The sequence below is a fragment of the Lycorma delicatula genome, chromosome 1, assembly GCF_047948215.1.
Source record: "Lycorma delicatula isolate Av1 chromosome 1, ASM4794821v1, whole genome shotgun sequence".
In the NCBI taxonomy this organism is placed as follows: domain Eukaryota; kingdom Metazoa; phylum Arthropoda; class Insecta; order Hemiptera; family Fulgoridae; genus Lycorma; species Lycorma delicatula.
Window position 1 is genome coordinate 163254960 of NC_134455.1, and position 22612 is coordinate 163277571.

Here is a 22612-nt window from a genome sequence, read left to right on the forward strand (position 1 = left end):
ACAATAATAATTAGAATAATGATAGTAGATAGTAATAAATAAACAAATAATGATCGTAGTAATCACAACCACAATAATAATAACAAACAGTGGTTATATACAAAACAAAATTTAAAGTAATTGTCAGGATTTATTCACAGGTAGATAAATAATGAAAAGTAGAATTCAGTCCCATCGACAAAAGACTTTAGCATGACCATTAGTCTTTTATTACCAACAATATATAAGACAAGTATAAAGTTCTTTTACTGCAAATATCTTTGCTGTTCACAAATAAAACTACCCTAACAATTTATGAGTGAAATTTAGTACACTATCTCTCACTTATATTCTTACAGTAACTCACCAAGCCATTTGTTGTTTTCATGTATTGGAATTACTTATAACATCACCATAATTGTGTCAAACCTAAACTAGAAATTCGCTCCTTCACTGACCTCCTTGCAGTATACCCTCACTGACAGTGCAGACTCGCATCTCTCAGACTGATGTCGTAACGTCTTGCTTAGACTGATTCACAAAACTCACATCACAGACTTCATCTCGTAGAACTGATTTTTAACTGGTCTTCCCCGGAGTATTTATTCTCCTGTCTTCTTACCTGCTGAACCAGACCTAACTCGAAATGTTAGAACGATCATCGCACTCACACATTCCCATGAAATTCCTACCCTAGTCCGGTAACTCTTCTCATGGAACAACAAACATTTGTTTAGGTGTGTCAGGAAACAGTGTTACAAAGGACCATTGTTAAACGGAGCTGTTACCTATACTAAAAGGATTTCTTTTAGCCCTTTCCGGATTCTTCTCATTATTATATGTTCTACTACTTTCTTCTTAATTGGTAGGAATCCGTTACTCAGGTCCGTTTACACCAGTCTTGTTTCAATTTAATGTTTTTATCTTAATTTGTAAATAAAATTCAAATATTTGAAATATATTGAAGATGGTTGAATTTTCAGAAGGAGATTCAATATAAGTGATCAGCAGTTCTACAAAGAAGATTCATAGAAGTGGCTGTTACTTAGTTCTTAAAAAATGAATTAGGTGTACAACAATGGTGCTATCACTAGCAAAATTTATTAAATCATTTTAAGCAGGATACACGGGGTACAAATTTTGAACTTTTTTGAAGAAACTTCTCATATTTTATTGTGAATATTAATGGGTTTAATTTTTACTGTTTATTTTTAATATAGTGTAACCATTAAAATGTTTTACCTTGTATATAAGTTCATGCAAGGATAAATTTTATGGTCTTTATGTTCTTTTTTGTAGAAACTATTTTCTTATAAAAACTTCTATAATTGTATTAAATTTAAAAAAATTGTTTCAGAGCTAAGAGGCATTGATAAACAAAGTAAAATTGGTTTTCTTGCTCTTCTTGAACATTTACGATACTGTGAAGTCGGATCATTCCTTAAGAATCCAATTAATCCAGTGTGGGTGCTTGGTAGTGAGACTCATTTAACCGGTAAGTTTCATCAGAACACTTTACCAAACTATGTGATTTTCTAGTATTTCAGCTCCGTTTGTTTGTCTTCAACAACCTCAACAGATATGGTCCATAATTTGTGGTAACAAATAGGTTAGTAATTCTTTAATCTGAAGCAGTAAGGATGAAATTTTTAAGAAGTTTCTTTGGCAATTTTGTTTTGATGAGAAAAATAGCAAAGTATTTTTAAAACTGTGAGAATGTTCAAGGGTTTTTATTAACTTCAAATTTTAAGATATAGCAGTTCATAACAGTTTAGTGGATTGTGTTGTAGTTCTGTGATTTCAATTGCAGATATTTTTTTTGGGGGGGGGGCCACTATGAAAAGACATCAGTTTGGATTGATAGGGATAAATATTCGTGGACAAAATCGGGTTATACTAATTTTAAAAATAATTATTCTTTTAAGTATATGGAAAATTGGTTCCATAATTTCTTGTTGTTACATAGTTGGGTTGCAGAAGCAAAGCACTGATAAAGAAGTATAATAACTTCATAAAGATTTTCTTGAAGCACATTTTAGTATAAAAAAAAAATTGATGTGGATACCACATGACTTGCGTGATTGCCTATTAAATTACATTTACACATTTTTAAAAGTACATAAAATTTTATTTCACTTCTAATTTTTTGATCTTTTTTCATATTTTTTTTTTTTATTATATTATGCAATTATTATTTATCATAATTTTTTTTTACAATCACAGGTTAATAATTATTAATAAACCATTATATTTAAATTGCCTACAAGCGCCCATGATGATGATGAGGTAGAATGTGTATACGAAGAGATTGATGAAGCAATTAAACACGTAAAAGGAGATGAAAATTTAATAATAATTGGAGATTGGAATGCAAGCATTGGAAAAGGCAAGGAAGGAAATATAGTGGGTGAATATGGGCTGGGCAAAAGGAATGAAAGAGGGGACCGACTTATAGAGTTTTGCACGAAGTATAATTTAGTAATTGCCAACACCCAATTTAAAAATCATAATAGAAGAATATACACTTGGAAAAAGCCAGGCGATACTGTAAGGTATCAGATAGATTATATCATGGTTAAGCAAAGATTTAGAAATCAACTCGTTGACTGCAAAACTTACCCTGGAGCAGACATTGATAGCGACCATAATTTGGTGATAATGAAATGTAGATTGGGGTTTAAAAACCTGAAGAAAAGGTGTCAGATGAATCGGTGGAATTTAGAGAAGCTTGAGGAAGAGGAGGTAAAGAAGATTTTTGAGGCGGACATCGCAAGAGGTCTGAGTAAAAAAGATAAGGTAGAAAATGTAGAAGAAGAATGGGAGAATGTTAAAAAGGAAATTCTTAAATCAGCAGAAGCAAACTTAGGCGGAATAAAGAGAACTGGTAGAAAACCTTGGGTTTCAGACGATATATTGAAGCTGATGGATGAACGTAGAAAATATAAGAATGCTAGTGATGAAGAAAGTAAAAGGAACTATCGGCAATTAAGAAATGCTATAAACAGGAAGTGCAAACTGGCGAAAGAAGAGTGGATTAAAGAAAAGTGTTCAGAAGTGGAAAGAGAAATGAACATTGGTATAATAGACGGAGCATACAGGAAAGTTAAGGAAAATTTTGGGGTACATAAATTAAAATCTAATAATGTGTTAAACAAAGATGGTACACCAATATATAATACAAAAGGTAAAGTCGATAGATGGGTGGAATATATTGAAGAGTTATACGGAGGAAATGAATTAGAAAATGGTGTTGAAGAGGAAGTTGAGGAGGATGAAATAGGAGAAACAATACTGAGATCTGAATTTAAGAGAGCATTAACAGATTTAAATGGCAGAAAGGCTCCTGGAATAGACAGAATACCTTAGAATTACTGCACAGTGCAGGTGAGGAAGCGATTGATAGATTATACAAACTGGTGTGTAATATTTATGAAAAAGGGGAATTTCCGTCAGACTTCAAAAAAAATGTTATAGTAATGATACCAAAGAAAGCATAGGCAGATAAATGTGAAGAATACAGAACAATTAGTTTAACTAGTCATGCATCAAAAATCTTAACTAGAATTCTATACAGAAGAATTGAGAGGAGAGTGGAAGAAGTGTTAGAAGACCAATTTGGTTTCAGGAAAAGTATAGGGACAAGGGAAGCAATTTTAGGCCTCAGATTAATAGTAGAAGGAAGATTAAAGAAAAACAAACCAACTTACTTGGCGTTTATAAACTTAGAAAAGGCATTCGATAACGTAGACTGGAATAAAATGTTCAGCATTTTAAAAAAATTAGGGTTCAAATACAGATATAGAAGAACAATTGCTGACATGTACAGGAACCAAACAGCAACAGTAATAATTGAACATAAGAAAGAAGCCGTAATAAGAAAGGGAGTCTGACAAGGATGTTCCCTATCTCCGTTACTTTTTAATCTTTACATGGAACTAGCAGTTAATGATGTTAAAGAACAATTTAGATTCGGAGTAACAGTACAAGATGAAAAGATAAAGATGCTACGATTTGCTGATAGTAGAATTACTAAAGATGGACGAAGCAGGAGCGATATAAAATGCCGAATAGCACAAGCTAAACGAGCCTTCAGTAAGAAATATAATTTGTTTACATCAAAAATTAATTTAAATGTCAGGAAAAGAGTTTTGAAAGTGTATGTTTGGAGTGTCGCTTTATATGGAAGTGAAACTTGGACAATCGGAGATCTGAGAAGAAAAGATTAGAAGCTTTTGAAATGTGGTGCTACAGGAGAATGTTAAAAATCAGATGGGTGGATAAAGTTACAAATGAAGAGGTATTGCGGGAAATAGATGAAGAAAGAAGCATTTGGAAAAATATAGTTAAAAGAAGAGACAGACTTATTGGCCACATACTAAGGCATCCTGGAATAGTCGCTTTAATATTGGAAGGACATTTAGAAGGGAAAAATGTGTAGGCAGGCCACATTTGGAATATGTAAAACAAATTGTTAGGGATGTAGAGGGTATACTGAAATGAAACGACTAGCACTAGATAGGGAATCTTGGAGAGCTGCATCAAACCAGTCAAATGACTGAAGACAAAAAAAATATTTAAATTAAAAAAAAAAAGTTAAAAGAAAAGGATATGAAGTCGAATTTGAGCTGATGTGCCTTCCCCTTGTAAGATCAAAATATTGCATTAATTAAAATGTTATTTGGCTATAACCCTGGAATCAATGAAAATAAGTACCACTTATTGTATATCATTGAAAAGCACTCAATGAAGGTTTATTACTGCATTTAAGAAAAAAGCAAAAAGTCCAAAATACAAATTTTTTGGATTTTGGACTTTTTCGAACATTTTTGGTCAAGTCAATTGCAATCAAAAGGGGAGGTGCATAACTAGATGTTACAACAGTTCTAAATCCAAAATTTCAACATACTATGGCTAATTGGTTTTGAGTTATGCAAGATACATATGTATAGATGTCATGTCGAAACTAGTTAAAATGAATATTTCCATTGAAATCAGAAAACTGAAATTTTTCGTAAACACACTACTTCCTTTACTTCAAATAAGGAAGTAAATTTATCAAAATTTAAGCCAGAAAAATAACAGACATGCTTCTCTGGTATTCCTGGATTAGAATTAAGTTGACAATGTTGTTCTTCCTTTCTTCAGATAATCTCTTGAGACTTTTTAAAATCTTTTCCAATGTTTTCAATCTTAATAATGTTGTTATTATCTCTGTAATGTTCTAATTTACCAAGGCCTGTAGAAACCATTCTTGAAATTTAAAAATAAAATGTGATTGTTTTTTTCTTCAAGTGATATGAAGAGTTAACATATAGAGTGACATTATCACATTAATTGCTTATTTTATTTCTATCTCCTGGATCTCAGTTACTGAGGCAATATTTTTATTTATAAAAACAAATATCAATAAATAATCATTACCCTTCTGTTAGTTTGTTATTTTTTTCCTCAGAAATAAACCCTAAAAACCTCTTGTGACCGATCATCCCATTGGCATGCCAACTGAATTTGATTGGAGATACTGATGAAACAAACACAAACATTTTACCTTAATATTTAATTTGATAAATTAATAAATATTTTATTTAATTTATATTCAAAATAATATAATATTTATTTCAAAACAATATTCAAAATATTTAAAAAAATAATGAAATTACCATTATTTATTACGATTATTAGATTTTTAATTTATTTTATTTCTTAAGATTTATCTATTTATTATTTATCTAAAAAAAAAAAAAATTTTTGTTGAGTATATGTATAATCTTACATTATATTGTTTAATTTATTAAGAACCAACAACATTCAATTTATATATCCAGTAGGTAACCAAGTTTTGTGATCCATTACATTCAAATTGCTCTCATCATAAGCCCATTTAACCACCGTTTGATACCTTACATGTTAAAATGAAATTATATTTCATTTAATAATGAAAAAATCTTTATAAAGGCAAATTTAGTTAATGCATTTGAAATTTGTATTATTGTAATGTTAGGTTATCAGAATTGTATTTTATGATTTATTTTATTTATCAAGTTAGACTAAATTGAAAAAAATTTTATCTATTTATTAGCACTATTTTCAGTTGTTGGGATTATTAAAAAAAATTCATTCTGAAAAATCAGTGTACCAATTTTATATTATAGGATTTATTAAATCAGGTAACTTAGTGAGCTGGCATCAATAAATGTTGCAAGATTTTAAGATATCAACATAGGAAGAAAATAGTTGCTTCAGTTATGGTACTTTGAAAAAAATGGATATAATTGCGATATATATTAATCTATTAAAATCACTAAAAACCTCGCCAAAGAATGTGTTCAAACATGGAGATTTGATTCTCAGAAAAATGAATGATTAGTTTTACATTAGATCATAAATGAATTTCTTGTGTCTCAAGAAATGTAAGTAACACTATTGACTGCAAATACCAGAATTTCATATATATTTTTTTCTTACTGATTTATTTTATATGTTGAGTATTGTATAGTTCAGAGGTTCCCAAACTTATTTTTCTCATAGACCACTTTCAAAATTTTGCTGGTTCCGGTGGACCCCCTGCAGCTATATTTCTACCATATTTCCAGTCGACAGGAAATGTGAAGATTAGATCTAACTATGAAATATTTGCGTTACGGCTGAGTTCCTCTAACTAACAGCTTCCGAAAAGAAGTGAGAATTGATTGGTTTATTTTTGATTGACTGAGCTGTGAGTGGATGTCAAAAAGTAAAGTTGGCCAATCAGAAAAATGCTTCCATCCAACTTTACATTTTTGACATCTACTCACAGCACAAGAAAGCAATCAGTTCTCACTCATTTAATTTAGAAAACTTCCCATTCAGAGTGGTAAAAATAAAAATAAAAATAGTATATTTTTTTGTGTTGCATTTATTCAAATATGTAATCATTGCACTATTAATTATTATTGTTATCATATTGCAATGTAATATAATAAAATTGTCGTAATATAATTAAAATTAAACATTAATAACATAATGTAACTTCTACAATGACAATCACAAAATAGTTACAATTTTAATGGGAGGGATGTACTTGATAGATTGACAGCAAATTATCAATATTTGGCTTCAGTTTTGTTAGGAATAAGCGCAAATCTCCCCGTTCTGATATTGAATCTGCTCCTTTGTTTTGATAAAAGGTTTGTAACGACACTAAAACTTTTTTCGACAAGATATGACGAGGGAAACGCTATCAAAAGCTTTCTCGCAATTCCCCACAGTCCAGGATATTTTTCTGGTATTTCTGCCTGCAGCCAAAATGTTTGATACCCTCTTTTAAATTTCACCTTCAGCTCCTCATTAGTGCTAAGCTCGAGTAGCTCCTCTTGTAATATCATATTCTCCACTTCCGTTTCATCAAATGGATTTATGATCCATGGTGGTATTTCCATCATCAGAATATCTTCAAATCTGATTTTGAAGTCATCATGCAGGGCAATTAAATGTTGAACATATGTCTGAATATCCTCATCAAGGCATTCTACCTGTGACAAGTTTGAAAACTGGGAAAATATGTGCCGACTAATATTTTGCATCATAAATTTCAATTTTCCAAGAAAAGCTGAAATTACACCCTTTGTTTTTATTAAATTGAGATTGTCCCCTTGTAATTGTAAGTTAATGTCATTAAATTTTTTGAACAAATCTGTCAAATACGCGATGTCAGCTTTCAAAGTGATCAGGTTTTCTTTTAAATTTGAATCTTTACCTTCCAGAAAATCTAAAACTGATTCAAAAAGTGACTAAAATCTTGTTAAACATGCACCTTTCGACAACCAGCGTACTTCAGTATGTAAGAGCAATCGTTGGAAGTCTTCATCATTTTCATCGCACAATTGGGCAAATAAACGCGTATTCAATGCATTGATTCTTATCTTGTTAACAGCATTAATTACAAGTTGAAGCGATTGGTGCAATCTATCACTCAGATTTTTCGCTACTAGGTGTTGTCGGTGGATGACAAAGTGAATTGCAGTTACCTCTGGTATAATTCTTTTAAGATGGCTTATAAACCCACGATATCGCTCGACCATTGCTCCATCTGTTGCCACCAAAATGACGTTTGTGAATGGAATTGATTTTTCTTTAAAAAAATCACTCAGGACATTAAATATTGATTCACCTTTAGTGTCCATCTCCAAAGTTTTCGCAAATAGTAGCTCTTCATGAATTTCTTCGTCCATAACAAATCAAACATATGCCAATAATAATGCTTCATTACCAGGTAAAGTTGACTCGTCCAGTTGAATAGAAAAATGAGTTGTTTGCAGATAATTACACAAGAAACTTTCAATATCAGAGCTCATTTCATCAATACGTCTGTACAGTGTTGTTACTCAAAGGAATTCTTTTGAGTATGTCAAATGGAGATTTGTGCAGAACAGTTTTTAAAACCTCTTCAACAGCTGGTAAAATTAACTGTTCTCCAATGGTGTGCGGTTTTCCAGATTTCGCTATAAGCAATGAAATATTGTACGATGCCCGTAAGCCATCATCGTTACTTTCAGACGTTGAAGCGAACATACTGTGCACGGTAGGTCTCTTTTCATATTTTTCCTTCAATGTTTGAAAATATTTCAAATCTTTACCTATTTTATCTGGATGACACCTTCTTAGATGATCTTTGAGCTTCGATGGTTTCATAGAGTCATTGCTCAACATTTTTCTGCACAAAAGGCATATAGGCAATCGCTTGTCTGCCTTTGATGGAAGAGATCCAAATTTTAAATAATCAACACTGTACAGTCGACATTTCTTCTTAGATTCAGCCATGTTTCGTATCATTTACCTACCGGTAAATAAAAAAAAAACTTTGTTTTAGTAATCTCAAGGCGGTCTTACTTAACAGGATATGACTATTTTAACAGAATAGGATTAATTAATTATTGCAATGTAATAAAGTACCAGTGGCAAACTGATTCTAATTATTAAAAGCAATAAATCTGTAAGAACCATAATAAAGTTTTATGAAAATGGCTGAACCGATTTTAATGTGATGTAAAACATTTTTTCATTAATTATATTTTGATATATTTCTGTAAATTCTATAGAAAATACTTTTAAATAACCAATATTTTGATATCACAACTCTGCGATTTTAATCATTTATTTATTACTTTGATGCACGTTACGAGTATGTAAAGACAGGTGAATTTATGAAAATATACAACGTGTTACAGAATAAGGGTTACAACCGGGAAATGGTATGTTCAGGATCAGTTTTTAAGTCGATTCCAATAGTTTTTTTTTATATCTGAAAAAAAATTTAGACCAAAAATTAATAAATCCTTAAACGAAAGAGATTTCTTTTAGGAATAAACCTCGCCTTTTGTACCTACGTATTTTTTGTAATTTGTGCATTTTTTGTTTACTGACGTGTACAATAAATTGTCAAATAAATAAATAAACAATAAATAAAATAAAAGTACTTACTACTTTTTCTGACATTGGCAAACGCTAACATCTATTCACTTTACTTTTCTTTTCAAAATTCCGGAAACAAATGAGTAACGTTTATCCTTGGCAATCGTATTTATATTAGTGAAGAATCAAACAAGTTCATGCAAGATTGCTAGCACACACACCACAAGTCGTATTTCGTCCCTTTGCATGACTGAACAAGCGTTGAGGACGGCGGCGGCGCTTTGCAAGTCTCGACACGTTCGTTGTACTGAATATGGAATATGCAAGTTTTTACAAGTAACAGTCGCTGAGCTTCTCAAAACATTATCTGCCTAGATTGATACGCAAAGTCAAGCCAACATTTTAGTTCTTCACTATCGAAACCAGATGAATTTTCGTGGACCCCCGCTTACGAATTGTGAACCACCATTTTTTTGTCACGCCAACGTAGACCCCCGTCGAGTCTCCCGTGGACCCCTGGGGGTCCACCTGGACCACTTTGGGAATCAATGGTATAGTTTATATTGTTCCAAATTGCTTGAAGTGATAGTTCATAAAACAAGAAAGCATTTCTCTTGAATGTGCTTACTTTTCTAATATTACTTTAATGTTTTAATATTGTTAATATGTGCCCTCTCTCTCTTTTATATTATTCTGCAGATATTGTTTAAAATAAGCTTTTTAAAATAAGCTTTTTAAAATAAGCTATCCTAATGTTTGTTGTGCCATTGTTTAAGGAAATTTGTAATAAATGTAATGTACATTATTTATAATATTATAACACATTTCTTATTAATGATTTTTTCTGTTACAAAGATTTTTACTCAGATGCTATTGTGTAAAATTTAGCACAATTTTTTTCATGTTGGCTTTTATGTATCTTGAATTAAATTTTAATTAATTATGTTATATTAACTTTTAGAGCGGAGAAAAGCATTTATAAAGAAAATTTATGTGGAACAGATTGAAAGTGAGTAGTGTAAGATTTACCGCATGATTTATGCTCAGTGAAAATTCCCAGCTTTTATACTATTGCTCACATTTTCAGTATAGTTGTCTGCTTATTGTTTTTTATTTGGTTATTGATACTAATTGGCATTTTATAATTTCAGTATTATTTTCATTTGAAAAACAACTTGTCAGTGCTGAGACACCAAGTGAAGTTGCAAGAAGAGTATTCAAGAGTTATGATCCAGAGGGGAATAATTTCATAGCTGCTGATTTATTGCAAGATGTATTAGGTTCATTAGATCTTGTGTCTGACACAGAGTAGTAAGTCTAAATTTTATTTATTAAACCTCTAGTTTTCATTATCCATTTATTTTATTTGTATGGAAATTAGATGATATAAACTAAATGAAAACAAATTTATAAATGAAAACAAATTTATGTCACATTAGCTATAGCACCTGTATGTAGGGTCATCGAAAAAGTTTGAGCAGTTTAAAAAAATTGTATCCCAGAAATTACTAGACATAATCAGAGTGTTTTTTTAAAAATTCACCAACTCAAAAAGTTTTTTTACATACCTTAGAATGTTTCAATATGAGCTCTGTTGGTCACTCTGCAAACATCCAGCTGATAATTGACTTCTACCCAGGTCCACTGGATGCAAACTGGTCCACTGATTTGTAGGTGTAACTGTGTCAGTAGCAGTGGTGAACTGTTATTTTAAATGTAGTACATACCTGAATTTTTCACTGTAAGTAATGTTTTTAATATATCCCCATAGAAAACATCTAGAGCTGTCAAATCTGGGCTTTCTCAGGGGCCGAAGCACAGGACCGGCCCTACCAACCCAACGATTAGGGAATCTTTCAATGAGAGTGCATTGAACGCCTAGGCTAAAGTGTGGGGCACAAGATCTTGTTGAAACATTTTGACAAAGTTACTTTGTTGTTCAGTTTGATCAATTTGTGGAAAAAACGTACTGTTGTAGCATGTCTAAATAAACATTGATAGTAGGCTCATGAAAAAAAGAAATTGATCAATTCCACAACATCAAACCACTCCATACGTTTAATTTTGGGGAATCCCTGATGTACTAAATAATTTCACTAGGTTGCTGAGATCCCCATATCATACAATTATGTCAGTTGACACAACCACTGACATGGAAAGTTGCTTTGTCTGTAACAATACACATTTTAAAAATGTTTCATCATCTTTAATTTTATTAAGCATTTTACTTGTGAATTCAACACATTCAGGACGAAGTGTAGATTTTATATGACGTTTAAGCTGAATTTTGTAAGCATGAAGGCGTAAACACTTGTGCAACACATTTTGAATAGTTGTCTATGGAATTCCTGACTGTAAACTTTGTTCAATTTTTAGGGCTTCTTAAACAACTTTGGTGTATATGCTCAACTGCTTCGTCACTCATTTTGGGCCCTCTGGGGACTTTTTCACTTCCACATTGTCAGATTTCTTAAAAGTGCTTGTATCACCGTCTAATACTGTTTGCATCTGGGGATCATTGCCATAAACATGCTGAAAAGTCCATTAAACAGTTTTAACCGATTTATATTCTGCTAACCACAAAACATACATACTGTGCTTTCTGCTGAACGTTAACATTGCACTGACTGAGTGGCGCAGAGGCATTGTACCATTGTGACCTTCACCTCAAGATTATGGCCAGTCACATCTACATAAATTTGATGATATCCCAATTATTTTGCAGTTCCAATTAATACTTTATCTCAGTTACATAGGGAGATATGATTTTTTTCTATTGCTGTAAACGTTTTCAGTGACCCCGCCGTATATATATAATACCCATGACTACAAAATCGTATAAAAGAAAATATTAATCACATAAAACATAAGTAAATAACAAAATTATCATTCATAAGTTAAAATAGCTCTTGATATGTTATTAATAGTATTTAATCTAGTATTATAACTATCTACCCAGTTGGATTATTTATTACATATTGAGAATATTTAAAAAAAAATGTTTTAATGAGTTCCTAATTATAAAAGGATCATATGGAAATAACATCCATTCTTGCAGGTGGTTCGCATTGTACTATATTTCTTAAAAAGAAGTATTTTGATTTAAGGATAATTAAATTGTTTAGAAGATACATTAGATATTAGATAGTTTGCTAATTAATTAAAGTTAAAAGTTTAAGAATTAAAATTTATAGCAGAAGTGCAATGAAACCCTTTCTCATAAACTGAAGCATTATGTTATGAAATGCAAAAATAATTCTGTTTTCTGGTTTGGTAGAAGTAGATGTTTCTTTTTTAAAAAAATGACTTTTTTGTTAAGGTAAAATACATTTACTTATTTAAATACATGTAATTATTAAAATTTTTTATTTATAAAATATCAATTTACATGATTCATAATTTCAAAACTATAATACTCAAAACATCATTAAAATAGAATATTCAAAATATAAAATTAAATTCTCATATCAGTTGTTAAACAGTCATCTGCAGATTATGAGGAATAATTATTTTCCTAAAATTAATCCTTTCAAGACCCATATAACTTCTGTGACCCTGTACTAATAAATATATACTGTAAATCAACCTGATCCACTCAACTACAGACTTAAGAAATATCATTTTACCTTTGTTTGTTTGTTTTTCTACAAGAGTACTTTTTCAGGATCCCGCATCATCAGTTGTATGTAAAAAAACTTTATACAATTGCATATTAAACATAAAAAAATATTAAAAGATTAAAATTTAAATTTAAAAGATTAAAATGTTTAAAAAAATTAAAAGATTAAAGTTCAAACATGTATGCAAAGGCATATGGAGTCAATTGGGTAACATGCATGTGTCCAGCCAAATACAGTACATTCAGACTTTGAAGGAATCCTGCTATATAATATATTGAAATGGAAATTTACAGTGTTATGGTACATAATACTGACTATTCTATTTTCTGCTTCCTGATATGAATTTTGGTTAACTTATTGAAAAGTTTAACTTTGGTTGTCTGTATGAAAAGTTGTCCCTCTTATTAATTGATATTTTATTTCCTTTTTAAAACGTGTAAAATGATTCTTGCTTAGATTGTAATTCCCAAAAAGACATTGATGAAAACAATAAAGAACTGGAAAATTCTAATTGCATAGCTTTTATAATTTTTATAGAAAAATGAGTTTGACAATAGATATGTACACTAAATGCATATGTTTTATTTGAAAGTAGTTTTTTAATGTAAAAATTACCTGAGGGTCTGTTGTACTAATGTACATCCTCAAAGAGATATCAATCCATGGTTATTAAAGGTATAACAACTATAAGCATAACAACTATGGTGGTATAACAACCATGGAGCATTTACCATACTCTTCTGATCAGTAACTGATTTTTACTTGTTTCCTTGCTTGAAGAGGAAAATACAAGAGTGCCAATAATGTGATTGCCAATGTGACAGAGCATCCGAGGATGATATCACAGAGTGGGTTCCAGTGCTGTTTTCAACAACTTTGGCAAAAGTATGTAGCTACAGAAGGATACTGCTTTGAAGGAAATGTATTCTAAAACTTTTTCAAGTAAGCAGTTTTTGAAAATAAACAAATTTAGTAACCTTTTGAACCTTCCTTTATATTTACCAGGTGGTTCATTTAAATTGAGACACATCTATATCTCAAAAACTGCACATTTTAGGAAAAAATGTTTCCTATTAAAGTTTATCCATTTCAAGGGGAAATACATGCACAACCTATGTTATCCTTGGTAAGGTCAAATAAAGGTCATTTCAAGGTCAACATATTTTTTTAAAAAATAGGAACCTATATTTTTTATTGCAGAACTGAATTCTTTGAAAAAAAATTAAAATTTCATTTCAGACTTATTTCTAAAATAGATAGTTTTTTAGTTATTCATCTAATGCTGTAGGCCTATAAATTGGTGTTTTTAGTTTCATTAAGTCTGGCCTAGCTGGGAGTTACATCCAGATGATGTTAAATTTTTAATAAAAAAACAATCAATGATAACAATAATGAAGAAGAAAAAGAAGTTAAGCATGTAAACACCAGTAAACTTTTTAAAATAGCCGAATAGTGAAGTTCAAGTTGCAAATGACATTTGTCTTGTAAATGTATTTTCAGTGTCTTCAATTAATTTTTTTATTACTTTGCTACTCACTAACTATTAATAAATTTATTAATATTATTTATTTATTATGTTAGGGAGCTGTGAGCAATTAGTTGGGTTTCCCCCAATTGGTACACAACTCAATTCCTTTCAGGACATGGTGCATTCAAGAAAAGTTTAGCTAGGTTTGATTTGACTATTCGGGCTTGTGCCTGAACTGTAGGGTTAATGACACTGCAGACCATGTCCTTTATGTTTATCCCTGGTACGAGGCTGAACGTACCATAGTTGTTAGGGAGCTCGAGAGAGTAAATTCCTTTCTTGGTCTGCGAGTCAACTGGAAGAATCGCAGAGAATGGACTATTGTGGTTAGCTTCCTCCGTTTCCTCGCCCTGAGCAGTACGACTAAAGGGATATAAGTAGAGTAGCACCCTGGGTGGTTAGGGGCCGCCTGGACAGTTGATTAGCTGGAGGTAGGCGTCTTAGCATCAAGCCATGGTTAGTTAGTTAAAGTTATGGTGATTATTGTTATAATGGTAGCTGTCGGCAGAACAACGACTGCACTTCCGAGGGTATGGGTAACCATGCAGCTGTGAGGTGTAGCAGCATCTGAGCGATGGTAGTAAGTGGAAGTAAATGTCATGCAAGCCTCTGCGATGGAGCTGAGTGGGAATAGGAGGTTTGTTTGCCTCTCCCTGATAGACCAAATCGGAGTCCATAAATGAAACGAAGTTAGGGATACGAACTGAAAGTTGAGTTCACTAAGGGAACTAGGAATAAATTTTATTGCTGCAACAACATTTTTAAGAATATTTTATTTATTCATTTGCCTCGAATATTATGAAACATTTACGCATAAATTGGCTCTATAAAGTGTAGAACTAGGCGTGGAGTTCGTGCTTCCACAAACTTGGTTAGCTAGTTCAGAAGACAACAATGTAGGACATTGAGGCCTGCAGTGAAGGCAAAAGCTACGTTAAGCTAAGTTAAAAATCACTGATGTAAATGTCTACTGAGGCATTTACATCGGTGGCATCCCAACAAGGCTTGGCTTATTACTGTGAGATGTAAAAAGTTAGAGGACTAAAGACGACTCCCATTAAAGTCCATCAGGTGTATGAATGGGAGGGGGACCGGGTGGTCACAAGGTGGGTGCCTTCTCCTATGTGGTTTTTGGATGCCTGTTGTGTGTACTCCAACTGGAGAAAGTCTTAGGTAGGTACAGGATTTTTGAATAGTAAGCAGGTAGAACTAAATTTATTGAACTTATAGAAAATTCCTGTTTTAGATGATGCTAATCCCAGACAAACACAACAAACACAAAGTATTATAATAGTAATATATATATATTATAGTAAGATAATTTAATGCTTCTGACTGATTCAGAGCCATTGGTGATAGAAATATATGGTTTTTTTATTACTATCTCCCCTCTAGAAATGACTTAAACATTGATATAGAAATAGAAATATAATATATAAATAATTTTTTGATTTCATTAAAACGTTTTATTTATCATATTAGAAAATTTTAAAAGGTTTAAGGTTCAGCTTAGAAAGAATGAAAAGAATCAAATTAATATTTAGGAAATTCTACAAACAATGAAATTTGAATAGTGAAAATTGGTCCAGTAATAATTGAGATATTTAGGTTTGAAAATTTGAAAAATTAAATGAAATCTTACGTAGAATAAAAAATATTTTGAAGGCCTAAAATCCATATACAGATATATTTTTGGTGTGGGAAAACAACTGTTAAATAGATTTTTTGTCAGTACAAAAATTTTAACTCCTAAAACATGGCAAATTTGGAAATTTAACCATATAATGGGTAATACACAATCTTATGAGAAAAGGTAGATATGAAAATTGGTACATCGGTTGCGGCATTATAAGCATTTCAAATCTACATATATATAAATGAATGTTTGTTTGTTTGTCCTGGATGCATTCCTATACCATTCATCAGATTGTGATGGAACTTTGGTGAGTTGTTGTGTGCATGCCCATGAAGGTTTCTGAATTAGTTTGGACCTGCTAGGTGCCGCTGGGGTCGAGATATTTAAAAAAACTGTATTTATGGTCTGATTTGCCTCATAATCAGAATACTTATACTTACATGAAAAAAAAATACCTCTGCAAAAAATGTACCTGCTAAATGGCACTGGGGGTTGAGATATTTGGAAAAATTTCATTTATGGTTTGATTTGGCTTATATTCAGAATATATATTAGTTACATGAAAATAAATATTTTTGCAAAAACTATACTTGCTAGGTGGGTCGGTGTTGAGGTATTTATGAAACAAACAAATATACAAACAGACTTTCTTCTTCTATATATATATAGAATTATATATGTGTATATATATAATAGGTAATATAAAAGTGTAATAAATAATATAATAATGAATAAATAAATGTAATAATAATGTAAATAAAGTAATATTTATATAGAATATATATATAAGATAATGTTCTTATGTGTGTCTGCTATAGACTAAAAAACTACTGAACCGATTTATGAGTGGGTTTTTGCAAAATGGTTCACATTGTCTGGAGAAGGTTTAAAGCTATTGAAATCCTTGATCTGACTAATAGAAAGAAAATTAAGGGTATTTTTAACTGACTACTCTGTTTAGAGAGTAGTTTGAATTAAATCTGATAGGTAGTGCTGTTCTGACAGTTGGATTTATTTACATTTTGACTTTTATATAGTGAAAGGTTAAATTGTTTGAAGTTCCGTAATGTTTTGTAAGTTTCTTAATGTTCAGTATTAATTGTGATTTGCAGCCATAACTCTTTTCGTTAAAAAGTTATTTTCTACTGACTACTGTGTTTAGAGTGGTTTGAATTAGATACGATAGGTAGTGCTTTTGTTTTGCCAGTTGGATTTATTTACATTTTGGCTTTCATAAAGTGAAAGGTAAAATTTTGTGAAGATCCGTAATGTTCAGTTTTTTAATGTTTTATTAAACTTTCAGATGTGTTCATTTAATCTATATACAGGGTTATCATAAAAGAATGCTGCGGTTTTGAACATGGTTTAAATTAAAACAGAATTACTTACAGTTTGTTTTCTATTTTTCAAATTTGTCGTCTCAAACATTTTTTTACATAATTAATAAATTTCAATATGTGCGCCCTTAGTCGCTCGACAAATGTCCAAACGATACTCAACTTTTCTCCAAACATTAGTTAACATTTCTTCATTAATCCTGTTTTTTATGTGGTTTAGGTAGCGAATTTTTTGTGTATAAACAACGCTTTTGATGTACCCCCACAAGAAAAAATTGCAAGGTGTCAGGTCTGGACTCCTTGGAGGCCAAAGTATGGGTCCTTGCCAGCCTATCCATCGATCTCAAAATTTTTCATTCAAAGCATCTGTGACCAATGCATTGAAGTGCGGGGGAGCACCATCTTGTTGGAAATGAAGTTGATGAATGTTTTCGAGTCCATCCAGCTGAGGAAAGCAATAATTGGTTAACATGTCAAGATACACAACTCCATTAATTGTTTTTTCAGCAAAGAAGAAAGGCCCTATTACACGATTTTTCATCACACCACACCAAACATTAACTTTAGGCGAATCGCGTTGTTTCTCAATAATTGCGTGTGGGTTTTCAGAACCCCATATTCGTGAATTGTGTCTGTTAACACATCCATTCACATGGAATGTAGCTTCGTCTGTAAAAATTATATCATCTAAAAATGATTCGTTTTCACTTATTCTGTCCAACATTTCAACAGCGAAATTGTAACGTTTTACATCATCATCGGGTTTCAATTCCTCAGTATCTGGATTTTATAAGCGTGTAATTTCAGTTTTTTATATAAAACTTTGTGAACTGTTGATTTTGGAATACCTAATTCGACACTTCGACAGGGGATGGACTTCCCAGGACTTCTAATTGCCGATTGTCTAATTAGTTCAACCGTTTCGTCTGGTACACTTGGTCTGCCGGTTGATTTCTGTTTCTAAACTGATGTGTTTTCTTCAAATTGTTTGAACCAACATGTTATGTTATTTTTGTGTGGTGGATCTCTTCTGAATTCACGTCGAAACGCACGTTGAACTAAAATTACGTATTTTAATTCAGCCATCAATAAAACACACTTTGCTTTGTCTTTATCTGAGAACATAGTAACTCACTAAACTCACCGCAACAACAATACAAGAACTGACGTTGTGGTTACAACTGCTGATAAACAAACTTTTGGGTTTGAGGCTTTCAGGTATACCAATATAACATCTAAAAATTTCCCTACAATTTTCCAATGAATTACTGAAACCGCACCATTCTTTTATGATAACTCTGTATATAAATATATATATATATATATATATATATATATACTCAAATCTAGCAGTAGCAAAGCATTGCCGGGTCTGCTTTTAATAAAAATAACAAATTATTTGGCCCAATTTTTTTGAAGAATGAAACCTCTATACTTTGATTTTTGTGCTTTTTAGTTGAAATTTAAGTTTAAGGTTTTAATAAAAATGTAAAATTTAAATAGAAATTAAATTATTGAATTTAGTAAAAAGTTGAAGGCAAATGAGAGATGCCACATTATTATACAAACTACTTGCATAAGATTGTGGCAATTACATACTCCAGAAAAGTGCTAATAAAGAAGATAAGTATAAGAAGGGGTGTCAAAAGGTTTTGAGGCTAGCTCTGTTGACAAGAAACTATGTTACTTTTATTATCTACAGGTATACACTGTCACTTTCAAAGTAGACCCCCCTTGCACAGAAATACAGCATTCCCAGTGTTCTTGCAATTTCCGGAATGTGTCCTAGAAATCTGTTTCTCGAAGCGTGGCAAGTACATTCTCCAACTCATGCTTAATGTCAAAGTCGTACTGCAGTGTTGTCAAAAGACAAAACAGCACCCTTTAAGCTGAATGTTCAGCTACAGGAAGATGGCAAAGCCTGTAGAAGCCAAATCTGGAGAGTACGGTGCCTATGGAAGTGAGATCATGTGTCTTGTGAGAAACTCTCGTATGAGGAGAGAATGGTGACAAGGTGCATTGTCGTCATGGAACATCCAGATTTTTCAGAATGCACAATGGTTTTAACATTTTCCAGTTTGAGCTCCTTGAAGGTCTCTTGAATGTTTGTTGTCTTTTAGTGATGTTCTTCCAATCTTGAAGTGCACATGCCACTCAAAACACCTCACATGACTCATGGCAGTGCATTGCTGTATATTTACTGCACCATGTAGATTTACTGAGTTTCACACAAGATTTCATGTTCACTCTTTGTTCAAGCTTACTGTTCATGTTGGAATCACAAAAATGGTAACACTCATGGCCATAATAGCCCGAGCCGCACAGCTACTGATGCACACAATACAATGTCTCTTGACATGCTGATTTATGAAGGTCAGTGCTCCCTGTGACTGTGTATGTGGAATTATGCTGAAATATCGTTTGGAATATTACAGAATTAGTCTCAAAATCTTTTGATACCACCTCATATGATGGTACTAATATCATACTAGGAGTGTAGTGTTTTTATTAATAGTTATGAAACTATAGATTTCTTTTTCCTGCTCAGTGTTTTTTATTGTGTAACAGAATTACATCTAAGACCAGGAGATTGAGCCACTATCAAAATGTTCTAGAAAATGTTTGATGGCTAGAATGTTATTCAGACATGTGGAGTACTCATAAACACAGATATAGTAGGGGCTCTCTTAACCGGGGTAATTAGGGGTGTTGCCGGCTTGGATAACAGAATCCATGGTTAACAGACACTTCAAGTTTTATTCTTAAATTTGGGCAACAAACCCTATTAATATCGAATTGGTAGCAGAATAAGACTCAAATTAAAAGTGATTATAATATTATATTTATTGTAATAAAATCAATAGTCACTAATCACTCTCGCATCAACTTGCATAAACTTAGATTTTGTAATAAAAAAGTGTCACCTTCTTTTGTCTTAAGTGAGTAACACGGTCCATAGCAGTGCAATCACATGCCAGTTTTATACTACCGTTAAGTCAACAAAAGGAACATCGTTTCTTGTCTAATTAAAAGTTGCTAATTTAAAAGCTTCATGTATACTAATTTTAAAGTCGGGTGCAGAAGCTTCTTCTATTGATGCTAGTGTTTTTGATGGCAGCATTCTAAAATTTAATCCTGTCCCATCTGAGTTATATACTTGTTCTGGCCTCAGATTTTCTGACCGAACAAGAGCAGAAAATGTTTTGATAAAATTAGCAACATTGTCAGTCTCCACAGATAATTTTTCCCCTAATACGGCTAACTGCCTAATGGCATTATGATTTCTAAATTTCTCCAGCCAGCCTTTACTGGCAGAAAATGTATCTGGACCATTCAATATTTTGTTAAGTTGAATAGCCTTTTCTTGCAATATAGGTCCAGATATTGGTACCCCAAAGGTTCTCTGTTGCCTGAACCTCAAGGAAACGGTATCATCTGAAGCATCCTGGAAAGGGTTCTTCAGCATAGATTGTTAATTTAAAACTTTTTGGGCACTTTTGAAAAGTATTATACAATTTCTTTTTTGTTTCATTTCCAGTCACTGATGGTTGTTTCTCTTACGCCAAACTCAAGTAGTTTTTTAAATCAATTCTCCGGCATTTAATCTTCTAATTGCTTCAAGTTTTTCTCCATTGACATTACGTTCTGTTTTATATTTTCTATTAGTAATATTTTTGCCGCAGCTAGCTATTACACAATAACATAATAAACAATTATAACAATATTATAACATTGTAACACAATAACCATATTATAGTACTACAAGTAAACAACCCAACACACTACAACTACTTATGCTGTATTACAGTCCAGCAGATACACATTCACAAAATATAAGCCGATCTTTATGCATATAATAGACAATAGAGAATCTATTATTCTGCTTTACTGCCACTTGCTGTAAATACGCAATTCTAGTTACTACGCAATGAGTAATTACATAGAACAAATAATTTTCAGTAACAGAATATAAAAAAATTTTTACATGATTAAACAGCTTTCGGTTAATCTCTTTTTAGTTTTACTGTACTTCAGACTTTTTGCACCTGAGGCTAATTATGGATTTAATGAATGATTTATAGAATAGTGAAAAGATACCTGAACGGGATTCAAACCCGCAACCGTAGCATGAAAGGCCGAGATGCTACTTGACCACAGCAGCCGGTCATCTCAGTTAAGAGAGATCTCAGTTAAAGGAGGCCCTGCTGTATGTTTAAAAAAGTTTTAAGTTTTCAAATTGTCATTTATTGAACAAACATAAATAAAAAGTCTGATTATTATTTATCAAAATTGAGATTTTTAAGTATTTTAAAATTTATATTCTCACATACCATATTTATCTGTGTATTTGATTGTTTTTCGTTTATAAAAAGTATTGGTCTTCTTATTTGTTTTTCTCTCTTAACAGCAATTATGAACTTGTTTTTCTAATGACTTACAAAGATTCAATATATTACTTAAGTTTGTATATTCTTAACTTTATAATTATTATTTTTACATAATGCTGAACAATATTTACACCTTATTTATTAATTTAATTTATTACTCATGGTATTTTCTCCTATGCTTTCTCTTCCGTACTTATTTTAAACTATTTTTTAAAGAATTAGTGTTGAAATTTATTTTAAATTATCTATTCTATATAAATTTTATATTTATTTAAATTATTTTATTTTAGATTTAAATATTTTAACATTTTTGTTGCATAACATAGATAGGTTGAAAGATTATGGTTAAAAGAATATATAAAAACCAATTTTTTTGGATGGTTATGAAATTACATCAATTATATGTATGGATATTACAATTAATATATAATATCTCTATTACGATTAATGTTAATATCCTTGATATTATTTCCAGTGATTATTAATGATGATACTGTTTAAAAAATTAGCAGTAAAGAAATGGATGATTAAAATTTTCATGAATTCCCATCCTTTGAAATATAGTACCTATTTTCCAAATACTAATTTATGAAAAAATGATATCCATACAAGAAGTATAAAACAAATATAAAGAGCACATGTGTGCACGTGCACACACACACTCACACTTTTATTATAGTTTTTTGTAACAGTGTGTAGAATTCATGTTCCCCTGATTCCAATAGCTTAATTAT

General features: G+C 31.5%; 1 protein-coding gene across 1 annotated transcript in view; it reads left to right on the plus strand.

The window, feature by feature from the left end:
* The window catches only part of LOC142325106 (ubiquitin carboxyl-terminal hydrolase MINDY-3 homolog), an 86857-nt gene that overhangs the window by 44277 nt on the left and 19968 nt on the right, over positions 1 to 22612 (plus strand). Inside the window, exons 6-7 of the mRNA XM_075366454.1 lie at positions 1337 to 1474; positions 10521 to 10680. Of these exons, the coding sequence (XP_075222569.1) occupies positions 1337 to 1474; positions 10521 to 10680 (298 nt within the window). The remainder of the gene's footprint in view (positions 1 to 1336; positions 1475 to 10520; positions 10681 to 22612) is intronic.